General features: G+C 46.6%; 2 protein-coding genes and 1 pseudogene across 2 annotated transcripts; 2 read left to right on the top strand and 1 right to left on the bottom strand.

The window, feature by feature from the left end:
* Window positions 1–10886: 10886 nt before the first annotated feature.
* LOC125521539 (putative F-box protein At2g02030) lies at window positions 10887–12169 on the top strand (annotated as a pseudogene).
* A 608-nt stretch (window positions 12170–12777) lies between these two features.
* Window positions 12778–13506, top strand: LOC147991899 (uncharacterized). Its single transcript, XM_087538860.1, has one exon. The coding sequence runs from the start codon at window positions 12778–12780 to the stop codon at window positions 13504–13506; it is 729 nt and encodes a 242-aa protein (XP_087394986.1).
* A 6569-nt stretch (window positions 13507–20075) lies between these two features.
* Window positions 20076–22924, bottom strand: LOC125519659 (uncharacterized). Its single transcript, XM_087526521.1, has 6 exons — window positions 22868–22924; window positions 22713–22775; window positions 22539–22631; window positions 22420–22455; window positions 20213–20378; window positions 20076–20122 (listed from the first exon to the last, which is right to left on the bottom strand). The coding sequence occupies exons 1-6, from the start codon at window positions 22922–22924 to the stop codon at window positions 20076–20078; spliced, it is 462 nt and encodes a 153-aa protein (XP_087382647.1).
* Window positions 22925–24376: the final 1452 nt, after the last annotated feature.

Below are 24376 nucleotides of genomic sequence, written 5' to 3'. Positions count from 1 at the left end.
AGTGGCCGGCCTGCCAGCGCCCGAGGCCCAGCTGCACCCCCACTATGGGCCTCACCTCACCACTGGATTGGGCTGAAGCCCGTGGTGAGCAGCCCAGTTCCATCGGTTTCGGCCGTGATGTGTTTTTTTCCACAGGACAAATTTCTCTATTTACAGTAAACTGCATATTTACAATATAGCCCCTAAACATCATGCATTTTATAACTCTCCAACCGTGCATCGGATTAAAACAAACTTAATATGAAACTTGCTTAGATTTTCATCTAGTTTAATAATATGTCACTTTCACCCATGTTCAAAATGTTTAAAATGATGTTTGTTTAAATTTGCCCCTATGCCATGCCAAAATGGTTTAATTCATAACTAAATAACCGTAACTCCGAATTTAACAAACTTTATATGTAAATGGGGTGGAATTTTGCATAGTTTAACATGGTGGCATCTCTTTGCATGTTTAACAACTCTAAAATTGTGTTTAGGGCAGAACAGTACCAAATCATTAAATTGCACATGAGGATTCTTCGAGACTTGTTGCTTGTCGTTGTTTGGGCCTCACTTAAACTTGCCTAGAAAGGTAGTTTTCATTTGCTTCACCCTCTTGCCATGTTTAACAACATTTAATATTGTTGGGTACATAAACGAGATCAAACTAAATAACTTGAACGTGGTGTTTCGTCAATATGCAGCGGAGTTGCATATTGAGCTCCACTTAATTTGTAGGATTGCTTGTGCACTTTGCCATGCCATGCCCTCTTTAAACCGGACATGCATCATACTTGGTTGTGCATCATGCCATGTTCATGTGTTGGTTGTTTATTATGCTGTGTGCTTCTTTCCGGTGTTGTTTCTTCGGGTGGATTCCGATAACGTCGCGTTTGTGAGGACCCGTTCAACTACGTCCGTTTGTCTTCTTCATGGACTCGTTCTTCTCCCTTGCGGGATCTTAGGCAAGATGACCATACCCTCGAAATCACTTCTATCTTTGCTTGCTAGCTGCTCGCTCTTTTGCTATGCCTATGCTGCGATGCCTACCACTTGCTTATCATGCCTCCCATATTGTTGAACCAAGCCTCTAACCCACCTTGTCCTAGCAAACCGTTGTTTGGCTATGTTACCGCTTTGCTCAGCCCCTCTTATAGCGTTGTTAGTTGCAGGTGAAGATTGGAGCTTGTTCCTTGTTGGAACATGGATACTTTGTTGGGATATCACAATATCTCTTATTTAATTAATGCATCTATATACTTGGTAAAGGGTGGAAGGCTCGGCCTTATGCCTGGTGTTTTGTTCCACTCTTGCCGCCCTAGTTTCCGTCATATCGGTGTTATGTTCCCAGATTTTGCGTTCCTTACGCGGTTGGGTTATAATGGGAACCCCTTGACAGTTCGCCTTGAATAAAACTCCTCCAGCAATGCCCAACATTGGTTTTACCATTCGCCACCTAGCCTTTTCTTTCCCTTGGGTTCTGCAGACTCAAGGGTCATCTTTATTTTAAACCCCCGGGCCAGTGCTCCTCTGAGTGTTGGTCCAAACTGAGCGATGTCCGAGGCTACCAGGGGCAACTCTGGGCTGGCTTACCCGATGTCTTGCTCATCCGGTGTGCCCTGAGAACGAGATATGTGCAGCTCCTATCAGGATTTGTCGGCACATCTGGGTGGCTTTGCTGGTCTTGTTTTACCATTGTGGAAATGTCTTGTAACCGGGATTTCGAGCCTGATCGGGTCTTCCCGCTAGAAGGAATATCCTTCATTGACCGTGAGAGCTTGTTATGGGCTAAGTTGGGACACCCCTGCAGGGTATTTGAACTTTCAAAAGCCGTGCCTGCGGTTATGGGCAGATGGGAATTTGTTAATGTCCGGTTGTAGAAAACCTGAAGTTGACCTTAATTAAAATACATCAACCGCGTGTGTAACCGTGATGGTCTCTTTCCGGCGGAGTCCGGGAAGTGAACACGGTGTTGGAGTTATGCTTGACGTAGGTTGTTCTAGGATCACTTCTTGATCATACTTTTATTGACCGTGCTTTGCCTTCTCTTCTCGCTCTCATTTGCGTATGTTAGCCACCATATATGCTAGTCACTTGCTGCAGCTCCACCTTATACCTTTTACCTTACCCATAAGCTTAAATAGTCTTGATCGTGAGGGTGTGAGATTGCTGAGTTCCCGTGACTCACAGATACTTCCAAAACCAGTTTGCAGGTGCCGATGATACCGTGCAGGTGACGCCACTGAGCTCAAGGAGGAGCTCGATGAAGATCTTGTCCTTTGTGTTGATTCGTTTTAGTTGATCAGTAGTGGAGCCCAGTTGGGGTCGATCGGGGATCTGTGTAGCATTTGGGGTAGTCTTCTTTTATTTTGGCTCCGTAGTCGGGCCTTGATTGTAACTGGTTGATGTAATGCATTATTCATGTAATTGTGTGAAGTGGCGATTGTAAGCCAACTATGTATCTCTTTCCCTTATGTATTACATGGGTTGTGTGAAGATTACATCACGTGCGACATTGCTTTCAATGCGGTTATGCCTCTAAGTCATGCTTCGACACGTGGGCGATATAGCCGCATCGAGGGCGTTACACTAGCAATGATGGAAGGGTGAGAGTGCGTATAATCCATGGACTCAACATTAGTCATAAAGAACTCACATACTTATTGCAAAAATCTACAAGTCATCAAAAACCTCGGCACTACGCGCATGCTCCTAGGGGGATAGATTGGTAGGAAAAGACCATCGCTCGTCCCCAACCGCCACTCATAAGGAGGACAATTAAATAACACCTCACGTTTCAAATTTGTTACACAACGTTTACCGTACGTGCATGTTGCGGGACTTGCAAACTTCAACACAAGCATTTCTCAAATTCACAACTACTCAAGTAGCACGACTTTGATATTATTACCTCCATATCTCAAAACAATCATCAAGCATCAAACTTCTCTTAGTATTCAAAACACTCATAAGAAAGATTTTACTAATCTTGGATACCTAGCATATTAGGATTTTAAGCAAATTACCATGCTATTTAAGACTCTCAAAATAATCTAAGTGAAGCATGAGATATCAATAGTTTCTTACTACCTGGAAGATGTTTCTTACTACCCATGTAATATAACATAACTAGTTGGGCACTTGTCTGTTCAAGCACTAATGACCCCTATGCCTGGTCTCCACGCATACCCCGGTCCTTATATAACTGAGCGGGTATTCGGATACACTACGGACTATCGGGTCCCGAGGTTGAAGCGAAAAGGTCCGCCAAGACAAATGATCTACAATCCGGCTAGAAGGCATTATACATGTCACTTTAATTACATAGTCATGCAGACTGACTAAATTCCTCTTCTATACCATCCAACAGGCGGTCTAGCTTACAATCTTGTTGGGAATACTTTGCGGCTAATTCTACTTGCCCATAAACTAAGCTAACAGGGATCTCTTTTCCGTCGGGCCCCACAGGTCCGACCTCGGCCATGTGATTTGGGTCTGCCTTGGTATACCGCGTCTTCACCATGGCCGAGGCTTCTCTGGCACCCTGTCGGCAGGACGATATCTTCCATAATCGGAAGCGCCGCCGTGCTCCCTTGAGCTTCTCCGTAAGCTCTGCAACGCCCTCTGGCAGTGAGACGGATGGCCACAAGGCCTGGGCAACACCTTGCATCACCTGCCGAACTTGTTCGTGCAGATGTGAGAGCTCGGATAGAAGAACACCTGCAGACCCGGGCATTTCCTCCGCGGGACGACCCGTCAGCATACCTACAGACATAACGTTGTTAGTCGGCTTCTTCGCCGAACTCCTTTAAAAGGATTCGTTCAAGCACTTATTGAAAATGCCGCTTCGAAGCCGCTTATTCTCCTTCTCGGAGTCTGCAAGCTGGGCTCGAACGTCTTTTAGTTCCACGCTCAGCTTGATATTGGCGTCTTGGAGATTGTTTTTCTCCCGCCTAACCTCAGTCAGCACGCGTTTGCCAGCCTCTAGCTGTCGCATAACATGCTGGTCCTCCGGATTTTCTCCGGATTCATCTGCAACATCTATTGTTAGATCTGCAGCCACGCCGCACACTATATGGTAACTATCATTCTTTAAAGTAAATGTTACCAACGGGTGACTTTTTCGGTTCCTGCAATGCGGCAACAGCGGCCCGCAGTTGGGTCTTGCATTCCTCTAGCTCCTGTGACAGCCTAGTATTCTTCTCTGTAAGAACCTGCACAATAAAGATGATCCATAAATCAGTTCTGCTAACTGTTTCAAGTCTCAGGGGCTACTGATACATATAAATCGTCAGATTTACTTACCCATACATCCTTTACATACTGATCTGTGGCTCTGGCTAGACCATCTTGAGCAGCTCGGAGGTACACCTCTCCAGAATTGAAGGCATCAAATGTCTCTGGTGAGAAACAAGCGTCACGGAGTATGGCCCGGCGGCGCCTATGATTCATGGCGCTTTCCACTTCTGAGTTTGTAGTGGATAATCTATCCGCATCCTCTGTAGGGGGATTATCCGGCGCCCGCCCCATATCGGTTTCCGCCTCTATGTCCGGTCCTGGCGCCCGACTGGTGGAAGCGTGAATAGTAACATCGCCGGACATATTCCAGCAAGCGTTTTTTCTGTTAAGGAAACACGGGCGTCATTATATTTCGAGAAAGACGACAACCACGGAGCGGGGTTCTTTGTCATACCTTTGCGCCGGCATCTCTGTCCTGACCGCCTTCCTTTTTGGCCTACCCGGCCTCGGTGCCTCTTGTTGGCGAGTTGCTGCGGGTTCGGTAGGGCGTCCCGAGTGCCTTCCCAGTAAAAATGCCATGTGTATATGGTGGGTGAAGTGTCTAAAAGGGGATCCTAGTTTTTGGAGTTGGGATTTTTGGTTTTTCTTACGGAGAAAGTATGTCCTGGAAACCCGAGTTTCAGTGGGAACATGGAAACCAAGACATGGGCCGTTGGATTTATGATCTGAGGGCTGTTTCTTCCACCAACCCATTGCGTGCATTTTATAGAAACACTCCGGGAATCTGTGCAAAATAATAACCAGTCCTGCAGGCAGTTTTATGTAAAAATACGAGGTTTGATCAACAACACAAGTTTCAAATCCAACAGCCCACGTTTTAGTTTCCATGTTTCCACTGAGTGAGTGGTTTCCAGGAGATACTTTCTCTTTCTTACGTGCGATGCAGGGAGCAGTCCGGGATAGTCGGCCGTAATGGCCACCATGGCATCATCGCAGCTTAACTGATAGAACTGCCGGTCTATCAGCTCCACGAATATAACCGGATCTTCTTCAAGTCCGGAGTCGAGGGCCCGGTCAGGGTCCTCTGGTTGTGGAGAAGGGCTGCCGACCTCCTTTATGGCTTTTCGCAGTTCCTGCGCAAAATGGCAAGGTGAATACTTACGACAAAGAATGTGGGAGAAATGGGAGTAGGGAGATATAACTTACCCAGCTTGGAGGATTGTACATGGAGAATCCATCCCGTGGCTTGATGCGGGTGAACTCCTCTTCCTCACCCTTGAACAATTCGGACAGAATTTTCGCTAAAGCGGCAGCATTGTCCGGACCCTTACGCCCGCAGCGGGTGGCATCATCTGCCCTATTAAAACACCACAAGGGGTGCCCATGATATTGAAGTGGTTGCACTCCCCGCATTATGCAAATCGACATAACTTCGATTACGGTCAATCTTGATCGAGCCAGTGCTTTAATCCGGTTCATCAGATAGAGGACTTCTCCATTGTCTTCCACCTGGGGGCTCCGTGGGCGCCAACTTCGGCGTTTCTTCAGAGGAGCATTGTTGAACTCAGGAAGACCCCGCCGAACAGGGTCCGGAAGGGGAGCGTCCTCCATATAAAACCATTCTGAAGGCCAGTCTTCGGACGACTTCTTCGGGGTACCGGACAGGTATCCGGTATCAGTGATGTGCCATATTTCGGCTCCGCCCACTTGATAAAGTGACCCCCTCTGTGTGCGAGGGACGAGGCAAAATAGCCTTTTCCACAGCTCGAAGTGAGCCTCGCAGCCCAGGAACAACTCGCAGAGAGCAACATAGCCGACGATATGTAGGATGGAGGCGGGGGTGAAATTGTGTAATTGGAGGCCGTAGAACTCCAGGAGCCCGCGGAGGAACGGATGAATTGGAAATCCGAGTCCTCTTAATAAATAGGGAACAAGGCAGACCCGTTCCCCCATAGAGGGGCAGGGAAAGCTCTCCGCTTGCTCCCCGCCATTGTAGGTGGCAAGCCCGGCTTGAACGGGCACCATATACGCCGGAGGGAGAAATCCCTTAGTCTGCAGTTCGACTAATCGACTGTGCGGGACTGAACACCTCTCCCAATCACCGGGCTTAGGGCTACGGGGGCGGGAGGAGGAGTTGCGGAGGTCGGCCATGCTGGAATGGATCTTTCCGAAACGCGCTCTGATGGATTCTCGCTGGGGGAGGATGGTCTGGATTGGATCTAAGGATCCCCATCCCTTTAATAGGCAATTTATTTATCTGGCTAGGGGGTGAATGTGAAAACACCCTGGCGCCTCGTATTCATTCGACGCATGGGAGATAGCCCTTATTGGGCACAAAAGCCAAGAGGTCCAAACATTTATGGGACCGGACACTGCTTTACAAACGTTCGGAAGATGGAGAAGAACCCGCCTTGCAATGCCGAAGACAACTGTGCGCCGGACTCATCGTCATTGAAGCCTGGTTCAGGGGCTACTGAGGGAGTCCTGGATTAGGGGGTATCCGGACAGCCGGACTATATCCTTTGGCCGGACTGTTGGACTATGAAGATACAAGATTGAAGACTTCGTCTCGTGTCCGGATGGGACTCTACTTGGCGTGGAAGGCAAGCTAGGCAATACGGATATGTATATCTCCTCCTTTGTAACCGACCTTGTGTAACCCTAGCCCCCTCCGGTGTCTATATAAACCGGAGGGTTTTAGTCCGTAGGACAACATACAATCATACCATAGGCTAGCTTCTAGGGTTTAGCCTCTCTGATCTCGTGGTAGATCAACTCTTGTAATACTCATATCATCAAGAATAAATTAAGCAGGACGTAGGGTTTTACCTCCATCAAGAGGGACCGAACCTGGGTAAAACATCGTGTCCCCTACCCCCTGTTACCATCCGCCTTAGACGCACAGTTTGGGACCCCCTACCCAAGATCCGCTGGTTTTGACACCGACAGTCTTGGTTGGGGCAATATATCGAGCCCTCGGCAGGAATAATGTCTCCCAAATTCTATCTCCGCCCCGATGATGCATCTAGCATTGTCGGTGGGCGTGTGGAGGTGCGACATCATCGGATCTCGAGGGATTCGGTCGGTGTTGGTCTTTGGTGTCGGCGCTGCCACCGGTCTGCCCCATCTTCGTTGTCCTTTGCGGCATGGAGGTGCGGAGGACTTCGACTCCCTGCTGGCGGGAGGGATTCTGTTTTCGTTTTTGTTAGGTTCAACGTCTTGGTTGGGGCTATATATCGAACCCTCAGCAGGAATAATGTCTCCCACATTCTATCTCCGCCCCGATGATGCATCTAGCATTGTCGGAGGGTGTGTTGAGGTACGACGTTGTCGGATCTCGAGGGATTCGGTCGGTGTTGGTCTTTGGTGTATCTGTTTGGATCCGGTCATTGTTCGCCTCCGTTTGAGTGTTTACAGGTTTGATCTTTTTGATGTACGACTTTCTTCAGCCGCGATGATTTCTGCTCAGGTGTGTTGGTCCTATGGGGCCTTAGCATTACGACTTCTCTATTGTCTACTACAAAAAGATTTGCCTGGCTCCGGCAAGGGAGGGGCGATGACGGCGGCATGCCTTAGGCTCGCTTCAGTGCTTGTAATCGTCGCTAGGTGGTCCACAGACTTGGTTGTAATTTTTATTACCTCTCATGTTCTTTGTACTACCATGATTGAAGATAAATAGACTGAAAGTTTCTTACTCGAAAAAATGATGAAAAGTATCCAATTTTAATAATAGAGGGACTAGATTTCCATGATTCCTGAGTTGAGGAACTATTTATAAACTATCGTTAAAGTTGAGGGACAAAAGATATATCTTCCTCTTTTTTGACAGTAGGAATAACAAGATCTTTATATCGCTCAAAGTAGGACTGCATTCAGCTCAACTCCCCTCCCACCACTCCTCTCCATCGATCGAGTAACCCCCATTGATGAGTAATTATGATAACGACTAGTAATTAGCAATAACAACATGTGCTAGCCCCCCTGCTCCTCAAGCAAAAGGCTCACACGAAATCCCACTCAAGTCCATAAGGAAGGCCTGCGGCCGCATCCTCCATTATTTTGGAGGAGCCGGTGTCGGCAGCCCCTCAGGTCGAGGGCCATAGTCTCCGAGGAAGAGCGGGCGCGGTACGACCGGCGTAACATCGATCGTCGCTCCTCATTCCCAAGACCGACGAGACGCCAGAATTGGTCCGCAACGACGCGGACCTCACTGCCGCGTGGGCCCTTGACCGTTTCATCACCACCAATGAGACGGATGCTAGACACTACCATCAACAGCGAGACCGCCAAGTACACTGAGGAGTGGTCTCTTATGGACACCATCGATGCCGGCAAGGGCAAGACCGCCGCCAGGGCTTCGCCCGCGCCGTCGGCACTCCACACGGCGCAGCAGGAGGCAGAGCGGCAGGCAGCAGCCCGACAAGGCTGTCGCGGCCCTCCGAAGGCCTTGCGTCACTGGAGGGACGACGATGGCAGCGGCGTGGACGGCGACGACGGTGCGGCAGGACGAGGTGACCACATGTACGAGGCTGTCGTTCGATATAGAGTTTATTTTTTTAGTTTTTAGTTAAACAGTCGAAATATCAATCCCTTTATGTAAATTATGTCTGAAATTTAATGAAATCCATCGTGTTTGCACAAATTTCATCATGTTAATTTAAAAAGTGATTGAAATATATGCGTACGGCGTTGGATGGTTGGCTCCCGCATCTGTGTCTGTGGACTGGTCCACCCTATCCGCGGACAGATGCGGAAGGAAATTGACGGATCACCGTTGAAGATGCCCTAAGCACGATCTCACGCAGACCCATACCTCTTGATCTCCCTGATGATATGACCCATGTATGAGACATCCTCGTCGATGCTACTTATTCTATTTTGTTTTGAGAATTTAGTCGATGCTACTTAGTGTGGTAATAAGAGATGCACAATCCACTGTAACACTAAGTTTCCAGGTTTTAAAGAGCCCATATTCAATTAAGGTTTCTAATTAAAATTGGGTCATCCGATTTTGAACGGATCAACAATTTCTGGAAGCCTTTTTATTCAGTTCTTTTATATACACTATGCTTCCTAATTTTCAAGGCCTCACAATTAATTGAGGTCTTCAATTTAGATTTGTGTCACCTAATTTTAACCGGGTCAACAAATTTCTCAAGGAGTTCTCCCATTCAATTTTTTAATTTCCGATGTTCCCTAATTTTGAAACTATTTCATTCAATTGAGATATTCAATTTTGAATTTGGTTTACTGTTTTAGTTGCGCCAATGATTTTTCAAATCAATCAGCAGCAGCCGGCCTATAAAAACATTATCAATACCGCACACCCTTCTACCACCTAGAAAAAAGAAGTGTCACCATGTGATACTGTAGCACCAATATAGTACATGATGCCATCGCCGCAGAAATTCCAAACATAAATATATGTTGGTTAGCAGATAACACAAATATAACCACACCGCGAAGGGCAGATCAAATCACCGCATTAATAAAAATAAAAATAAAACACGGTTCATCGTCTGCCCCACCTACCAAACTAAATATTCCAAATGTTCCAAAGTATAAAGGGTATCAGTTTTTGAAAAGTCAAAATTATTTAACTTTGACCAAGTTCACAACAAAGAATATCAAATTCTTTAACTTTGACCATGTTCACAACAAAAGATATTGACATCGATGATATTAAACAAAAGAAATATGCAAACTCATTTCATGATGAACCTAATCATAATTTCTCTATAAATTTGATCAAACTTAACAGGTTTGACTTTACAAATAAGTAATATACCTTATATTTGAAAATAGAGTGAGTGATTTTTTTAAAGAAACCCATGAACACCAACAGCGCACCATAGCGCGCCCAACTCTTCTAGTACTTTTGAAACACAACCGGTTTGTTGACCCTTTCCAAGATGTCATTTTAGCTTTTCGGCTCGAGGCGGTATACATTTTTTCTTCTAAAAACATATTTACTTCGTACTGTTTAACTTCATTTGTAAATTGTTGTGTGAATACATATAGATGTTTTCTATGTGTTCTTAATATATTATTTCTATATTTTTTGGGACTTATATATTATTTCTAAATAACATGTTGATTTGCAGGCTGCGCAAAATAACAAGTTTCTGGCCCAACGACAACAAAAGGAAACCCTGTTTTGATCCTTATAATTTTTTTGCGCACACATATAAAAATATGCTGATAAAATTCCTATTCCTATAGTAGACACCTATATCTACATGTAAAATTTTGTTTACAATACTTTTAGGGTCTACCAATTTTTTTTCTTGAGACAATTTAGGGTCTACAATTTTTTTCTTGAGACAATTTAGGGTCTACAAGTTTTTTTAGACAAGTTTAGGGTCTACAAGTAATGTTTACGATATATCTTTTTGGAAAACTAATCCTCTTTTTTTCAGATTTTTTTTGAGAAATCTCTTTTTTTTAGATAGTATACTAATCCTATCTATGGCCCAGCCATGAAGCAACAGAAGTGGGCCGGCCCGCAAGCTCGCTCGGTTTCGTAGTGTAGACTGCTTCCTCGCCCAGTTTTGTGGGGAAACCGAGCGTTTGCCTGCGCCGCCGAACACTCTTCGTCACGGAAGAATTTATCCCGTGGAGAAGATCGGAGGTTGAAGATGATGCGTAGGAGCAACCTGGAGGACATGCCTACGGAGGCCAACAAGAGGAGGATGATCAACAAGGCGGCGTCGCTTCCGGACGAGATGATCACGGAGGTGCTGCAGTGGCTCCCCGTCAAATCCGTCCTCCGCTTCCGGGCCGTCTGCCGCTCCTGGGACGCGCTACTCTCCTCCGATGAGTTCCGCAGCCTCCACATGGCCGCACGGAGGGCACCACAGAAGCTGCTCTACATCTCACCCACCGCCAGATTTCTCTCCACCGCGGTGTACGCTCGCCCCTTCACGCCGTCGTCATCAGGCGGCAGCACCGGAGATTGGGGGCACCTTTTGTTCACCATTGACGGCGCCCGTGGCAACTGTGTGGAGGTAGTGACGCCGGTGCCGTGCCGCGGCCTCACCCTTCTGTACGACGGTCTCTCCACGGCCTACTACATCTGCAACGCGGCCACACGGGCAGCCACGCGTCTGCCGCCTTCAACGGACATAGCATCAAGGTCCACTACTGGGCTGGGGTTTGATGCCCTCACGAAGGAGCACAAGGTGGTGAGGCTGATCAACGGTATGTGCCATGACAAGGTCGGGGTTAGGTGCGAGGTGTACACGCCCGGGGGTCGCCATGGCGATCGCTGGAGGCATGTCGCCGGTGGAGTGCCCTCCAGCTTACGCGAATTAGTAAGTTCCGCCGTTACCAATGCATCACTGAACAAATTACCACCTGTGTTTGCAAACGGTTGCCTGCACTGGTTGATGGATCCTACAACACCAAGAGTTGCCATCATATGCTTTTCGATCACAGGAAACCTTCACATGCGTCCGGTCACCACCCTTCTGGGCACGAGCAGCACCACGCCCGACTTCCAGGCCCTGGTCATCAGGAGAGCACCTAGTGGAGATGGATGGCCAACTGTGTATGGTCCGAGACCTTCGCAACCGAGCCCCTCATGCTTGCTCATTGGAGATTTGGAAACTGCTGGATTATGGCTCAGGCGGATGGTCACTGCATCATCAAATCGATTTCTCTGGACAGTTGGCAAGAGATTTACGTGAGCCACAAATTTTCAGAGTTATTGGGTCTTTCGGCGATTGCAGGTCATCAAGGAAGAAGATAATCATCGCTACCAGTAAGCACAAGATTGACAACAAGTATGAGAAGAAGGTTCACACCTATGACCCTAGGTCTGAAGCTCTAGAGACCATTCTTTCAGTCATGGAGACACACTCATCCCCTCGATACGAGCGCCCTAGTTCAAGATTCAGTTTATTTGAAGAGACCTTATCTCCAGTGCATAAAACAGATGAAGAGATAACCTTGTCATCCACCCAGGCTAAGGCGATCCGAGAGACACTTCTTGTTCGGTACAACCCCCTAGACACATCAACGGTTCCGATCGTCTTATACCCCTTCATGTAAAAACTTAAAAAAAAGGATAGGATGCTCATTCCCCATCACCCCCCAGCCCCGCTTTTTCTTTTACACTCGCGCAAAGACGGCGTATTTTTGTACAGTGGGGCGACGGCTTTTTTTTTACACTCGCGCAAGGACGGCATATTTTTGTACAGTGGGGCGACGTACGTACGCGCCCATCGGTGGTCAAACAGCGTCGGTGGTCAATCCGCGACGCGTCGCCCGCGGAAAACGCGTCGTGGCGCGTGGATAGCGGCCCCGCTGTCCCGTCCCGTCCGTCCCCTCGACTGCCGCAACGCCGCCCTCGACTGTCGTCCCACCGCCTGCCGCCCCGTCGTATCATGTGCGCATCAATGCCGTCGACCCACCCGCCCGCCGCCATTACTGCCCGTCCGCCCGCCGCCCCCGTCGTCTGCCCTATAAAAACCACCCCCGTCCGCCCGTCGCCGCTCACACCATTCCTTCCCCCGACCCGTCGTCACATCCACCTCTGAAAAGCTCGCCGGCGAGATGTCGTTCCACCGCGGCAGCAGCTCCGGCACCGGCGGCGGCGACGGACCGAGCGCGTGGCCGTCGAGCCTGAGCACGCCGGAGACAGAGGAGTTGTACCGGTTTGGGCTCCTCGTGCCGCCGGGTTGCCGTCTACCGCACGACTGGAAGCTCGACAAGGACGGCTACCCGAGGTGCGGGCCCGGCGCCACCGCGGAGGAGAAGCGGACCGGCGGCCGCAAAAACATCGCCGGCCGTCACGCGTTCTGGGACGGCAAAGACTACGCCGCCGTCATTCACGCGTGCCGGCTCGCGGAGTCCGGCGGCACGGCAGACCTCGTTCCGCGCCCCCGTCCAGAATCACGCGGCCGTCGGGCCCCTCCACCACCTGCGCCGGCGACCGCCGATCCCCCCGCCCCGCCGGAGGTGGAACTGCCGCCGGAGCAGTTGGTTCTTCGGGAGGACGGCGATCCCGACGATACGCCGGGTTACCTCGTCGCCCTGCGGCCGTCGGTGGCTGCAGCGGCGGCTGCGAGGGAGGCCGCCGAGCAGGCGGCAGCGATCCAGGCGGCGGCGGCGATTCCGCCGGTGGTCCCGCAGGCGGAGGTGGAGACGGCAGAGTCGTCGGACGAAGACGACATCGACTGGGAGCGGCTAGCCCAGGTCAGCGACGACGACGACGACGACGGCGGCGGTGACGGCGGTGACGATGCGGTCATCGATCTGCTAGGTAGCGACGACGAGGAGTAGTTGTATTTTTTTTAAAATGTTCTAAGTATGAACTATGAATCGTTTATGTTCAGATGAACTCGTTTTGTTTCCGTAGTGTTTAATGGACTATGTAAAATATATCTATGTTCAATCAAGTTTTTTCGAATGTTGTTTTAATTTGTCTTCAAAGTTTGTTCAAAAAATTAGCAAAATATTGAATGCTTATTTTGACAAAAATTTGAAAATTTTCCGACCCATGCATAAAAATGTTCACAATATATTTAAAAAATTTCCATCGAATATACATAGCACAAAACAAGGTATGCAATTATCTAAAAATTGTAGCAAAAAAATCGTGAAAACACATAAAATATAAAAGAAAACTGAATAAAAAGTCAAAAGTGTTTCTAAATGTTTATAAAGTGTTTTAGAAATGTTCAGATGTTGTTAAAATATGTGCATATAGTAAAGCCCGGTGGATGAAAAAATGAAAATTAAGAAATAAAAAATTTAACAAATTAAAAAATAATCAAAAAGGTGAGATATTTTAATTCATTAATTTACATTTTCTGAAATATTTTTAAATTCATTAACATTTATGAATCCGAGAATTTTTAAATTCATTAACATTATCTGAAATAGTTTTAAATTCATTAACATTTATGAATTTTCTGGAAACGCGAGACGTGATAAAATTTTAGGGGTTTTCGGCCTGGAAAATCGTAGAAAATCCATACGGACTCGAAACGCGGCAAATTTCTGCGTGCGTGCCCTGCATGGTCACTGTGGCCCGTGAAAAAAAATTGGGCACGTTTGGCGGATGCGAAGCGGAGACGTGCGACCGAGGGTCCCCTCCGGCCATACCGCAACCACCCCCTTCCACAGCAAGTACCTGAGCGGTTTCACGGAATGCACCCAACTTTTGGCAGCGCGTGTGGGGCCCCACCCGCGCACCCCACGGCCAAAATGAACGAAATCCGACAACGAACGCAAGTTGCATCACGCCCGGGCAGTATTTTAGGGGTTTTTGGTCCGGAAAATCATAGAAAATCCATACGGACTCGAAACGCGGCAAATTTTGCGTGCGTGCCCTACATGGCCACTGTGGCCCGTGAAAAAAAATTGGACACATTTGGCGGATGCGAAGCGGAGACGTGCGACCGAGGGTCCCCTCCGGCCATACCGCAACCACCCCCTTCCACAGCAAGTACCTGAGCGGTTTCACGGAATGCACCCAACTTTTGGCAGCGCGTGTGGGGCCCCACCCAGGCACCCCACGGCCAAAATGAACGAAATCCGACAACGAACGCAAGTTGCATCACGTCCGGGCAGTATTTTAGGGGTTTTCGGCCCGGAAAATCATAGAAAATCTATACGGACTCGAAACACGGCAAATTTTTGCATGCGTGCCCTGCATGGTCACTGTGGCCCATGAAAAAAAATTGGGCACGTTTGGCGGATGCGAAGCGGAGACGTGCGACCGAGGGTCCCCTCCGGCCATACCGCAATCACCCCCTTCCACAGCAAGTACCTGAGCGGTTTCACGGAATGCACCCAACTTTTGGCAGCGCGTGTGGGGCCCCACCCGGGCACCCCACGGCCAAAATGAACGAAATCCGACAACGAACGCAAGTTGCGTCACGTCCGGACAGTATTTTAGGGGTTTTCGGCCCGGAAAATCGTAGAAAATCCATACAGACTCAAAACGCGGCAAATTTTTACGTGCGTGCCCTGCATGGTCACTATGGCCTGTGAAAAAAAATTGGGCACAAAACATGTTTGTTTTTCATGCAAAGTTTATAAAAAATACACTAAATGACAAAATTATACAAATAAATAAATAAATACATATTCAATATTGTAGACTGGTCGTCGCCCACTTAATAATCGCCGCGGGCCTGACGCAGCAAAATATCTACCCAATATCTGCACGAGCCGTCGCTATCCGAGGGAATATTCCTGACAAACGCGCACGTCGCCCAATCACGTCGCCCAATCACGTCGCGCATGCCCTTTTTGCGTCGTACGTGCCGACGACACGCCCGATCTGATCCCCGTCGCCCGCCGCCCACACTGTCGTTCCCCGCCCGACAGCGTCGCGCCGCCGTCAGCCCGTACTAGTCGACGTCACCACCCGCCGTCAGTGTCGGTCGTCAACGCCCGTTGTCACCCAGCAATAGTCGATGTCAGCACCCTCCGTCAGCGCCGGTCGTCATCGGCCGACGTCACCACTCGCCGTCAGCGCCGGTTGTGAACACGCCGTCAGACGCCGCCGTCAGACGCTGTGATCGCCGTCGCCCGCTGTAGTCGCCGTCGGGCAGGTATATATTTTAAAATTTTCAACATTATATAACACATTAGCTGCGTGCAACGTCACATAGATATTTTTATATGCAGTATGGACATCGATGGTGTGATTGCATGTTCTGTAGAAAAATGGGTTACTCTTGTTAATAAATTAACATCAAGTCAGCGATTTACGTTTTACGAAACGGAGATGGAGGGCATGTTACGAATACCTTCGGTCAAGATGCGTGATAATTTGCTTGCGCTTATGATTCAAGGTTACAATCCTAGTAGTAAAAAATTCATGGTGCAAGAGGCAGCCGGAAAAAAAGGGTTGGTTTCATTGAGGCCTGATGATGTGTTTGCTATATTTGGTTTGAAGAATGAAGGAGTTGATGTTTCTAGTTTTTTGAGTATGGACCAAGGCAAAGCAATAAAAAAAATTCCAGCTAGTTTTGTTAACAAGAAGAATGGTAAAATATTGATTGATGATCTTATTGAGAAGATTGTGAGAAATAAAAATGCGGACGATGAATTTGTTCGGATGACGTTTCTCGTCCTGTTAGGGACTATAATTGCACCAGTGTCTGATGAGTACATTCCGAAGAATTATTATGCACTAGTGCAAGATGTCAGGCAAATAAAAAAGTTCAACTGGAACGCATTCACTTTGCGGTTTTGTTTGTCGGAGATTGGTACGGTCTTGCAGCCCGGTCGTGTTAGGGAATGGCCACGTGGCAACCTAGCACTTCTGCAGGTATGATTTATTTTTAAAATTGAATAGTTGTATTATGTAATAATAGTGTAACACATGCTAAATGGTTGTGTGTTTGTTTTGCAGTATCTATATTGGGAGAAGGTGCAGCCAAGCACCGGTCCAAAGTATGATCCTTTAGCGTTGTTGAGCCCCTTGATGAGGAATTGGACAGAAGCGGCAGCGGAGAAAAGAGACAAGTACGACTTTCGAAATGGTCGTGGTGTTGGAATGGTAATACGTTAAATATTTATTTTTCCATTTAAAGTCTGCAATTAATTATTAATTAAATATGATTGTATGATTCTTTATGTTGTAGATCGATGACACCATTACTGAAGAGTACCGCTTAAACAAAATAAGAATGGAACAGGCTGAAAAGAACAAGAAATCCAGTACGAGAAAGTCTAACATTACTGGAAGGAGAACAGGCGTGAGTACATCTGAGGCTTCAGCTACCCAGAACCCTATTATGGATCGGATTTTGACTGAGCTGAAGCACATTCGTAAGGATATGCTTCGTATGCCGGAGCTACGCACCCAGGTACAAGTTTTCTGATTTTGCCGTTCACAATGGTTTTCGATGTGTCACATAACTAATTACAACTAATTTTTAATCACAGAGGGTCATAGAGAAATTGAACAAAAGCGTTGTATTTTACAAAGCCGGTGATAGTGAAAAAGAAGAAGAGAATGAGTATGGTGAAAATAGTGAAAGTAGAAACTATGGTGGAAAACCTCGTAAGGAATTTGTATATAATCCTGACGTGGACAATTTCGAAACACCGGAAAAAAATAATGTGCAAGAGGATGATGAAGATGATATTAATGATTCTGAAGAGAAGACACCTTATTATTGCACACCTGAATATTTCGATAGTTTCAAGGGTGATGAAGAAGATCCTATCGAAGTTCCTGAGGTATCTGATGAGAAATCCGTTACATCTTTAGGAACAGATGAAATCACATCACGTGGATCGGTATTTGTATTGGAGAAGATGAGGTAGAGGAGAAGGGTGTAGGCAAACGGAAGCGGAGACGATCAAACCTTATAAAGTCTCCTTATATTCTCGTTATACCTACAAAGCGTGCAAAACGTTCAGCAAAAGCAAGTGAGTTTTATCATATTATTTTCGAGCTGAAATTACTACTTATCATTGAATTATTAACATATTACCGTCATGTATTGTAGAACTATTCGAGAAAGAAGTTTTTGAAGAAGAATACGGTGTGATTAAAGCTAGTGTTAAGTTTGTTCGTGCTTATCAGCGGTCAGCAAAACATAGAAAGAAGGAAATATTCAATGATGGCATGCGCGAAGGTCTGAATGCAGAGAGGGCTTGTAAGATTCTTGACCATGAATGGCTATCCGGTGATGTAAGTTATTGTTCTGTTTTCTATTAGCATTCAATGCAAATTGGAATTGTTATACATCATTTAAATTATTTTCAGGTTATCAATGCTTATTCGCCGTATTTGTTGGGAGTTGTTGGTGAAGATCGTCATATAATGCCGACCTGGCTGGTCAATTGGTTACTTGAATTTAGACCGGACACCCAGGGAGGAAAAAATAACAACGAAGTTGTGGCGAAGAAGAATGGACCCTTGAATAGATGCACCGATGAGTATTTTAAAAAAGATAAGGTAAGCTCAACTGCCTTAAAGTATGCATATATGGGATATAAATAATAAGATAGTATATGTTGATTGCATCATATTTTCGTTGTGATGCAGCTTTATATTCCTCTTAATAAGGGAAATACCCACTGGGTTTCGGTTGTCATGCATCGCCCGAAGGAAGAGTTCCAGGGTTCTTGATTCTTTGATGGGACCCGAACTTGACAGTGAAATTACAGAAAAAGTTGAGGAGCTGGTACGGCATAAATTTACACGAGCATATTGAAATTATCATTTAGTAACTGAACTATGTTAAATTCTTTTCGTGCTATTATGTATATGAACAGAAAAATCAACTTGGATATGACATACGTGATGCGAATGCGAGCGGTGCTGTGAATTTTCCGGATGTGTCTACCTGACCTATCAAAACGTATAACATCCCACAACAAGAAGACGGGTGAGTAAATACTTTCATATTGTTTTAATATCTTACCTCAAATGCGAATTTATGAACTGTTGTTTGTACGGACCAGCAATTCATGTGGAATATTTGTTCTTCGATGCTTTCAATATTGGAACGGTGAAAAATGGACAAGCCATTTTTCTTAGGTCTGGTTTTTTCAAATGCTTATATTCAATTAAATTCATTATGTAATACTATTTGAATTGTACTAATATGAAGTTCTAACAGGGGTCAATTGATAAATCGAGGGACTTAATGATTGCGCAGCTTATTTTTTCGGAGAGAAATACGCTCAACGATGTGAAGGACAAAGTTACCCGGCTTGCAAAGAAGAAATAAATGTGCCAAAATTTTTGTAAAAGAAAATTTTGTAGGCTCAAATAATGTTTACATTTATTTCGACTATCATGTCTTGTGATGAAGAAGACACTACTATTTTGAATATTTAAGTCGAGAATGACATTTGGATTATTATGTTGTCTTCATGCCGTTGTCTTTACATTTGAAATCTTCATATTTATAGTTGTGCAGTCGTCAAGTTGTTTTCCTGTACTGCTGAATGTTAAAAAAATGTACATGTATTTATTATGCACTTTAAAGCACTGTCGATGTCGCTTATGATAACACCGACGTTCTTAATTTCCTTTTCTACAAAAAAAAATTGCCGACAAGTGCACCGGCCAGTCTGATGTCAGACAGGACCGACGGCACTGTCCAACAGGGCAGCGTCGAACGATGGGTAGCATAACTAATCAAAGACGCTCGACTGCAAGTGCGCCGCCGGGTATATAAGCTGGTCGTCACGCGCTCCGTCGGGCGAGGTGGGACTAAAACTTAGCTATCGCAGCCGCCGTGCCTGCAGCGACGTGCGTGACCGCGTGGGCCGGCCCAATATCATTGTTTCCGCCCACGACGCGACGACGGCCCAAGTTCCACGCGGGGCGACTTGGGATGTTTAGTCCCACCTTGGCCGACGGAGCGCGCGACGACCGGCTTATATACCCAGCGGCACATAGGCTATCGAACTCCTTTCGTTGCCTTGTACTGCTGCCGCCGTCCGACTCTGCCCTGTGGGACAGTGCCGCCGGCCGACGCTGCCACTGTGGGACAGTGCCGCCGGCGCACTTGTCGGGTGTTTTTTTTAAATGACGGCGTTCTAAGCGATGGCGACCGTGCAATGCAGAAAATATACAGTAAACAGCGACGGCAGTACTATGCAAAAATGAGCACGTCAAAATAAACAACAGCGACTTGCACAAAATTAACAGTAAAAATTAACACATCAAAATAAACAAAGTAAAACTCCTTCTTGCATTACATAGTCTGTCATCAAAACAAAATAGTCTGACATCAACGAAGTAAAATAAGTTCATATAACATATTATAACAATTATTAAAGATCAAATGTATAGAACATTAAAAAACTGTCTTCAATAAAAGGGTGGAACGATCTTCCATAGCCATCCATAATAAAACTGTCTTCAATCAAAGGGTGAACCAAACTTCCATACTCCACAAGTTAAGCAAAGTTCCTACATAACAATAAGATATGTGTTAATTCACAATGAACAAATAAATTCGGTTTGAACAATAACATATACAATAACATAAGAAAATCATACTTAGGATTTTGAGGCCACGTGGACTTATAATGACCCGTAACACCGCACAGTCCACATTGACGTTTGCTTTTCTCATCAAAAGCTTTTGGTCGCCCATTTTTAGTGACATCAGGACCATCCTTACCGCGGCCTTTAACATTCTGTTTTGGTGCGCCTTTGGTGTTAACTTTTGCGGGATCACGAACAAGACCATGATCTTGATTAGGCTCGAATGCATCGTCGTTCACAAACTGTACCTCCGCACCAGGCTCATCCTCCTCAGTGTAATCATTATCTATTATGTCCCTCAGAGCCGCCTTCAACTTGTCGAATAAAAATGGTTTATGACATGCTTTATGAGTTGCTTCAGCAGATAAGATAGTCAACTCGTTGTACCTAGCTCTGTCCCCTGCACCTGCCCATCCCCATGCAAACAGATCGCTAGTGTGCTTCACGGGAAGTCCACCCCTTGCAACTTGGCTCAACCTTCGCAGTACTAAACACTTCGGTATCTCACGTAAGCGTAGCTGAATCAGAACGTGAAGAATATGTTTGCAAGGAAGTCCTTTGCGATACATGCTTCTGCAACTGCACTTCACAGTTTCTTCTAAGTTACCTGGGGTGTAGTCCACAGTGAATCTGATATCTCTATTTTCCTTCCATGTCAGTATGAATCTGTGAGTGTCTGCTCCTCTCAGTCTCTCAAGAACCTCTAGCTCCCGTGCCTTCTTCATATCTTCCTGCAAGATATAAAAGTTTGCCGCAGTGAACTCACGGGCAGCTGATTTCTCAATATCTTTACACTCATCCAATACTGGTACTGGAACTGTCTGTGAGTTTGTGCAATCGTCATGCGCCTCATTCTCACGGAGACGAACTATGCAGTTCTCATAGTGCACAATCATATCAACAATAGTCATACCGGAGTCTAGATGCAAGTGAAGGCATGAATTCAGACTCTCACTTCGCTGGTTACTTCGCATACCTAAGAAAAACCCACCTGACAGATATGATGCGGCCCAAAGCCTTTTCTTCTTGTACATCCTACGTAACCATGTCTTTGTTTTCTCCGACTGCCATTTGGCGGTAAACGCTGCCCATCTCTCCTCAAATACCTTTTTTGAAGTGGCATAATAAAGTAGAGACCTGAACTCCTTTAGAGACTTATGATGAAGGTGTTTCTGCATGTTCTTCTCAATATGCCACGAGCAAAGACGATGCCAAACCTCCGAAAGTACCTTTCTTATGGCCTTAATCATAGCTGCATCTCCATCAGTAATTACTGACCTGGGCCTCTTCTGACAGTGAGCCCTCAAAAACGTCTGAAGCAGCCAGACATATGTATCTTCCGTCTCGTCAGACACAAGAGCACAACCGAATACGGTGGTGCAACGGTGGTTGTTCAGACCTACAAAAGGTATAAATGGCATGCCATACCTATTCATCCTATATGTGCTGGCGAAGACTGTCACATCACCGTAGTCAACATAGTCTCGACGTGATTGAGAATCACACTAGAATATGTTTTTCAGCCTTCCTTCATCATCGACGGTGTGCTCAAAGAAGAAATCTGGATCTCTCTCTTTTCTGGTCATCATGGTCCCAATGGCAGTGTCTGCATCACCTTGTGCAAGCAACTTCATTTTTTCTCTATAACACATGTTATAAAGCTTCTTCCTCCCAAAACCAGCCTTTGCATATGACCCGGAGCGCGCAACGAGTTGATCATAAATCATATGTTTCCTGATTCCAGCACCTGCCATGGTTAAGATCTCAGCCTTCTGATATTCTTTTATCTGATTGTGAGACCGAAGAAACGTGACTTCATCCGGTCTAGCTAGAACGTGACTGTGATCATCATTGAAACTGCTGACATACCAAACGTCACGCTCTTTATCAAGTTTCAAAGTTATACGCGCATCGCAGAAGCAACGAGTCTCCCCTCTCAGCCTGCGGGTCCTGCCTTCCATTGTACAACGTTTTGCCTGTCGTTTCCCAGATCTCACACACACATACTTTCTCAAGCGCTTAGTTGCCTCAGGACCTTTCAAATATTTCAGTGAGTCCTTTCTTACGCTGAAACCACGCTCGTACGCATACTGATTATAAAAATTGTAAGCATCTCCTAGTGACTTGAACGTCTTCCTCATGACCTTCCAATGCATGTCCAATGATTCTTGCTGATATTCATCAAATCCGATGTCAAAATTAAACAGATCATCATCAACATGCTCATCATTCCCGCTTGTACCATCTACATCTCCCTGTAAATTAATGCATTAAACCATTTATGTCAGTCAGTTATAATTTTAAAATGTACTTTAGTGATGTAAGTTTCAAAACTTACTTTGCTGGAGCTGTCATCATGAGATGCATCAACGTGCGATTTGTCACTTTCATCGTCCACAATATTCCTCACAAAGTCCCCGTCCTCGTCCATCTGTGCGCATTGCAAAAAAAAACATGTAAGCGCTGATATGGTTATTATGTCATTTCTTCTCTGATTTTATTAATAACATACCCGGAGTGCACTTTCAGCAAATGAATCATCTATATCCATATCATCATCATCATCGCCATGTCGCTGCATCATGTAAAAAAATATTAAATTTTCCGTGCGGTCTATCATATTTACCCCCTCATATTTATTGTTTTATCAACATTGATCACACTTACATTGCCACTATAAGATTCATCCAAACTCATGTAGTTCTCCTCACGAGGTTCATCCATATTCCGTGACGAGGTTTCGTTGTCCTCGCCGTAATCATCGCCATCATAATCTCCCTCCTCCTCTAACTATATATAGTTAAAAAAAATTGTACGATGAATCAAACGCCGTGTAACATCATCCCTAAAACAACTATCTTATCAAGCACAACAATGTCTCAAACCAACCTCTTGCACGGCGGCGAGGATTTCAGCCGGATCCATTTCCTCCGATGACGAACGTGATGACGGCGTGACGTTGCTGGCCGGCGGAGGCAGGTGTCGACGGCGTGAGGACGATGGCTGGTCGTAGTAGGCGTAGTGCGCGGAGGGAGGCGGCGACGTAGATCGCGGGTGGGCGGCCATCTGGGCGACGGGAATGGAATGCGGCGGCGGGCACGCGCGCCGGCAGCGGTAAAGGCGCCGGGGCACGCGCGGCGGCCTGTTTGGGCCGCGACTCGGGCGACGGCGACTTCGTGCAGATGGGGGCCAACGTGGAGACGGCGTGGATGCATTAGGGTTCAGGGTTTCGACGGCGGGCGTCGACGACTACCGTGTCTTTTTTTTCCTCCAACAACTGTCCACGCCAACGTCGAGACGTGAGGGCGTACGGCGACGGGTGCGGGTACGCGGGCGGGCGGGCGTACAGCGACGGGTGCGGCATACGCGGGCGGGCGTACGACGTCACGCGCGACGTACGGCGTCGGGTGGGTATTCCTATGCGTAATGTGAAATTATCATACTACCCACTGTATGTTTTAGGGAGGGAGGGGGGGGGGGTGTTGTACCCAAGCACTCCCCTTAGAGAGATCCTACTCTGCCTCCCAGCTAAATCAGCAATACACTCTAAATTGGTCTGCAAGCAGTGGCTCAGATTGATTGAGAATGAAAATTTTATCGAGTCGTACTTTAAGCATAAGAACATCGACAGAAGGCCCAAGGTCATGCTTGTGGGCAAGGGCACTGGACAATTGGGCTTCAGTTTTGCTCCTTTGATTGGATGTCTCCCAGGAACGCCTAGTCACAGTCGATTGCTTGATACGAAGGTGGTTTGCTCCAAGCCTTGCCATGGGCTGAACCTGGTGAGCACCGAGACAAAGGACTATCTGCAACCCATGTACAGGTTTTTTCTGGTGCTACTCTAACTTGGGGCCAACTTTGGGCCTACACTGGAGGATGCTTCAAGCAGAAGAGCATGCTTTTACCGTCGGCAACAAGAATGTCGGCTTGACTTTTGACCCCTTGATTCGTGAACATGTTATTGTGGAAATCTTCTATCACCAAAAGGACTTCAAATCTCGTCAGTATCACTTGACATGCGCGCTACGGTGGTGCGGCTCCCGGGATCCTGCCCGTCAGAACTGGGTACCACCTCTACCCGTGAGTGTATGCCGCCTGCCTATCTTGATGGGGTGCTGTACTGGAGAGTAAATTACAAAAAACCATTCAATTTTTTTTCAAAAAATCATCAACATT

This window comes from Triticum urartu, chromosome 1A (genome assembly GCF_056163025.1).
Source record: "Triticum urartu cultivar PI428250 chromosome 1A, HENAU_Tu73, whole genome shotgun sequence".
Classification (NCBI taxonomy): Eukaryota; Viridiplantae; Streptophyta; class Magnoliopsida; order Poales; family Poaceae; genus Triticum; species Triticum urartu.
The sequence above is the reverse complement of the archived record's forward strand: the minus strand, read 5'-3'. Positions and strand labels throughout refer to the sequence as shown.

Excerpts from the sequence above, each read along its gene's own strand:
- LOC147991899 (XM_087538860.1), top strand. The coding sequence starts at position 12,778 with ATGTCGTTCCACCGCGGCAGCAGCTCCGGCACCGGCGGCGGCGACGGA.
- LOC125519659 (XM_087526521.1), bottom strand. The coding sequence starts at position 22,924 with ATGGATGAACCTCGTGAGGAGAACTACATGAGTTTGGATGAATCTTAT. Across the intron at positions 22,632-22,712 it reads TTGCTGAAAGTGCACTCCGG|ATGGACGAGGACGGGGACTT; the intron begins GTATGTTATTAA and ends CAATGCGCACAG. Across the intron at positions 20,379-22,419 it reads CAAGCGGGAATGATGAGCAT|TTAACACCAAAGGCGCACCA; the intron begins GTTGATGATGAT and ends ATCCCGCAAAAG.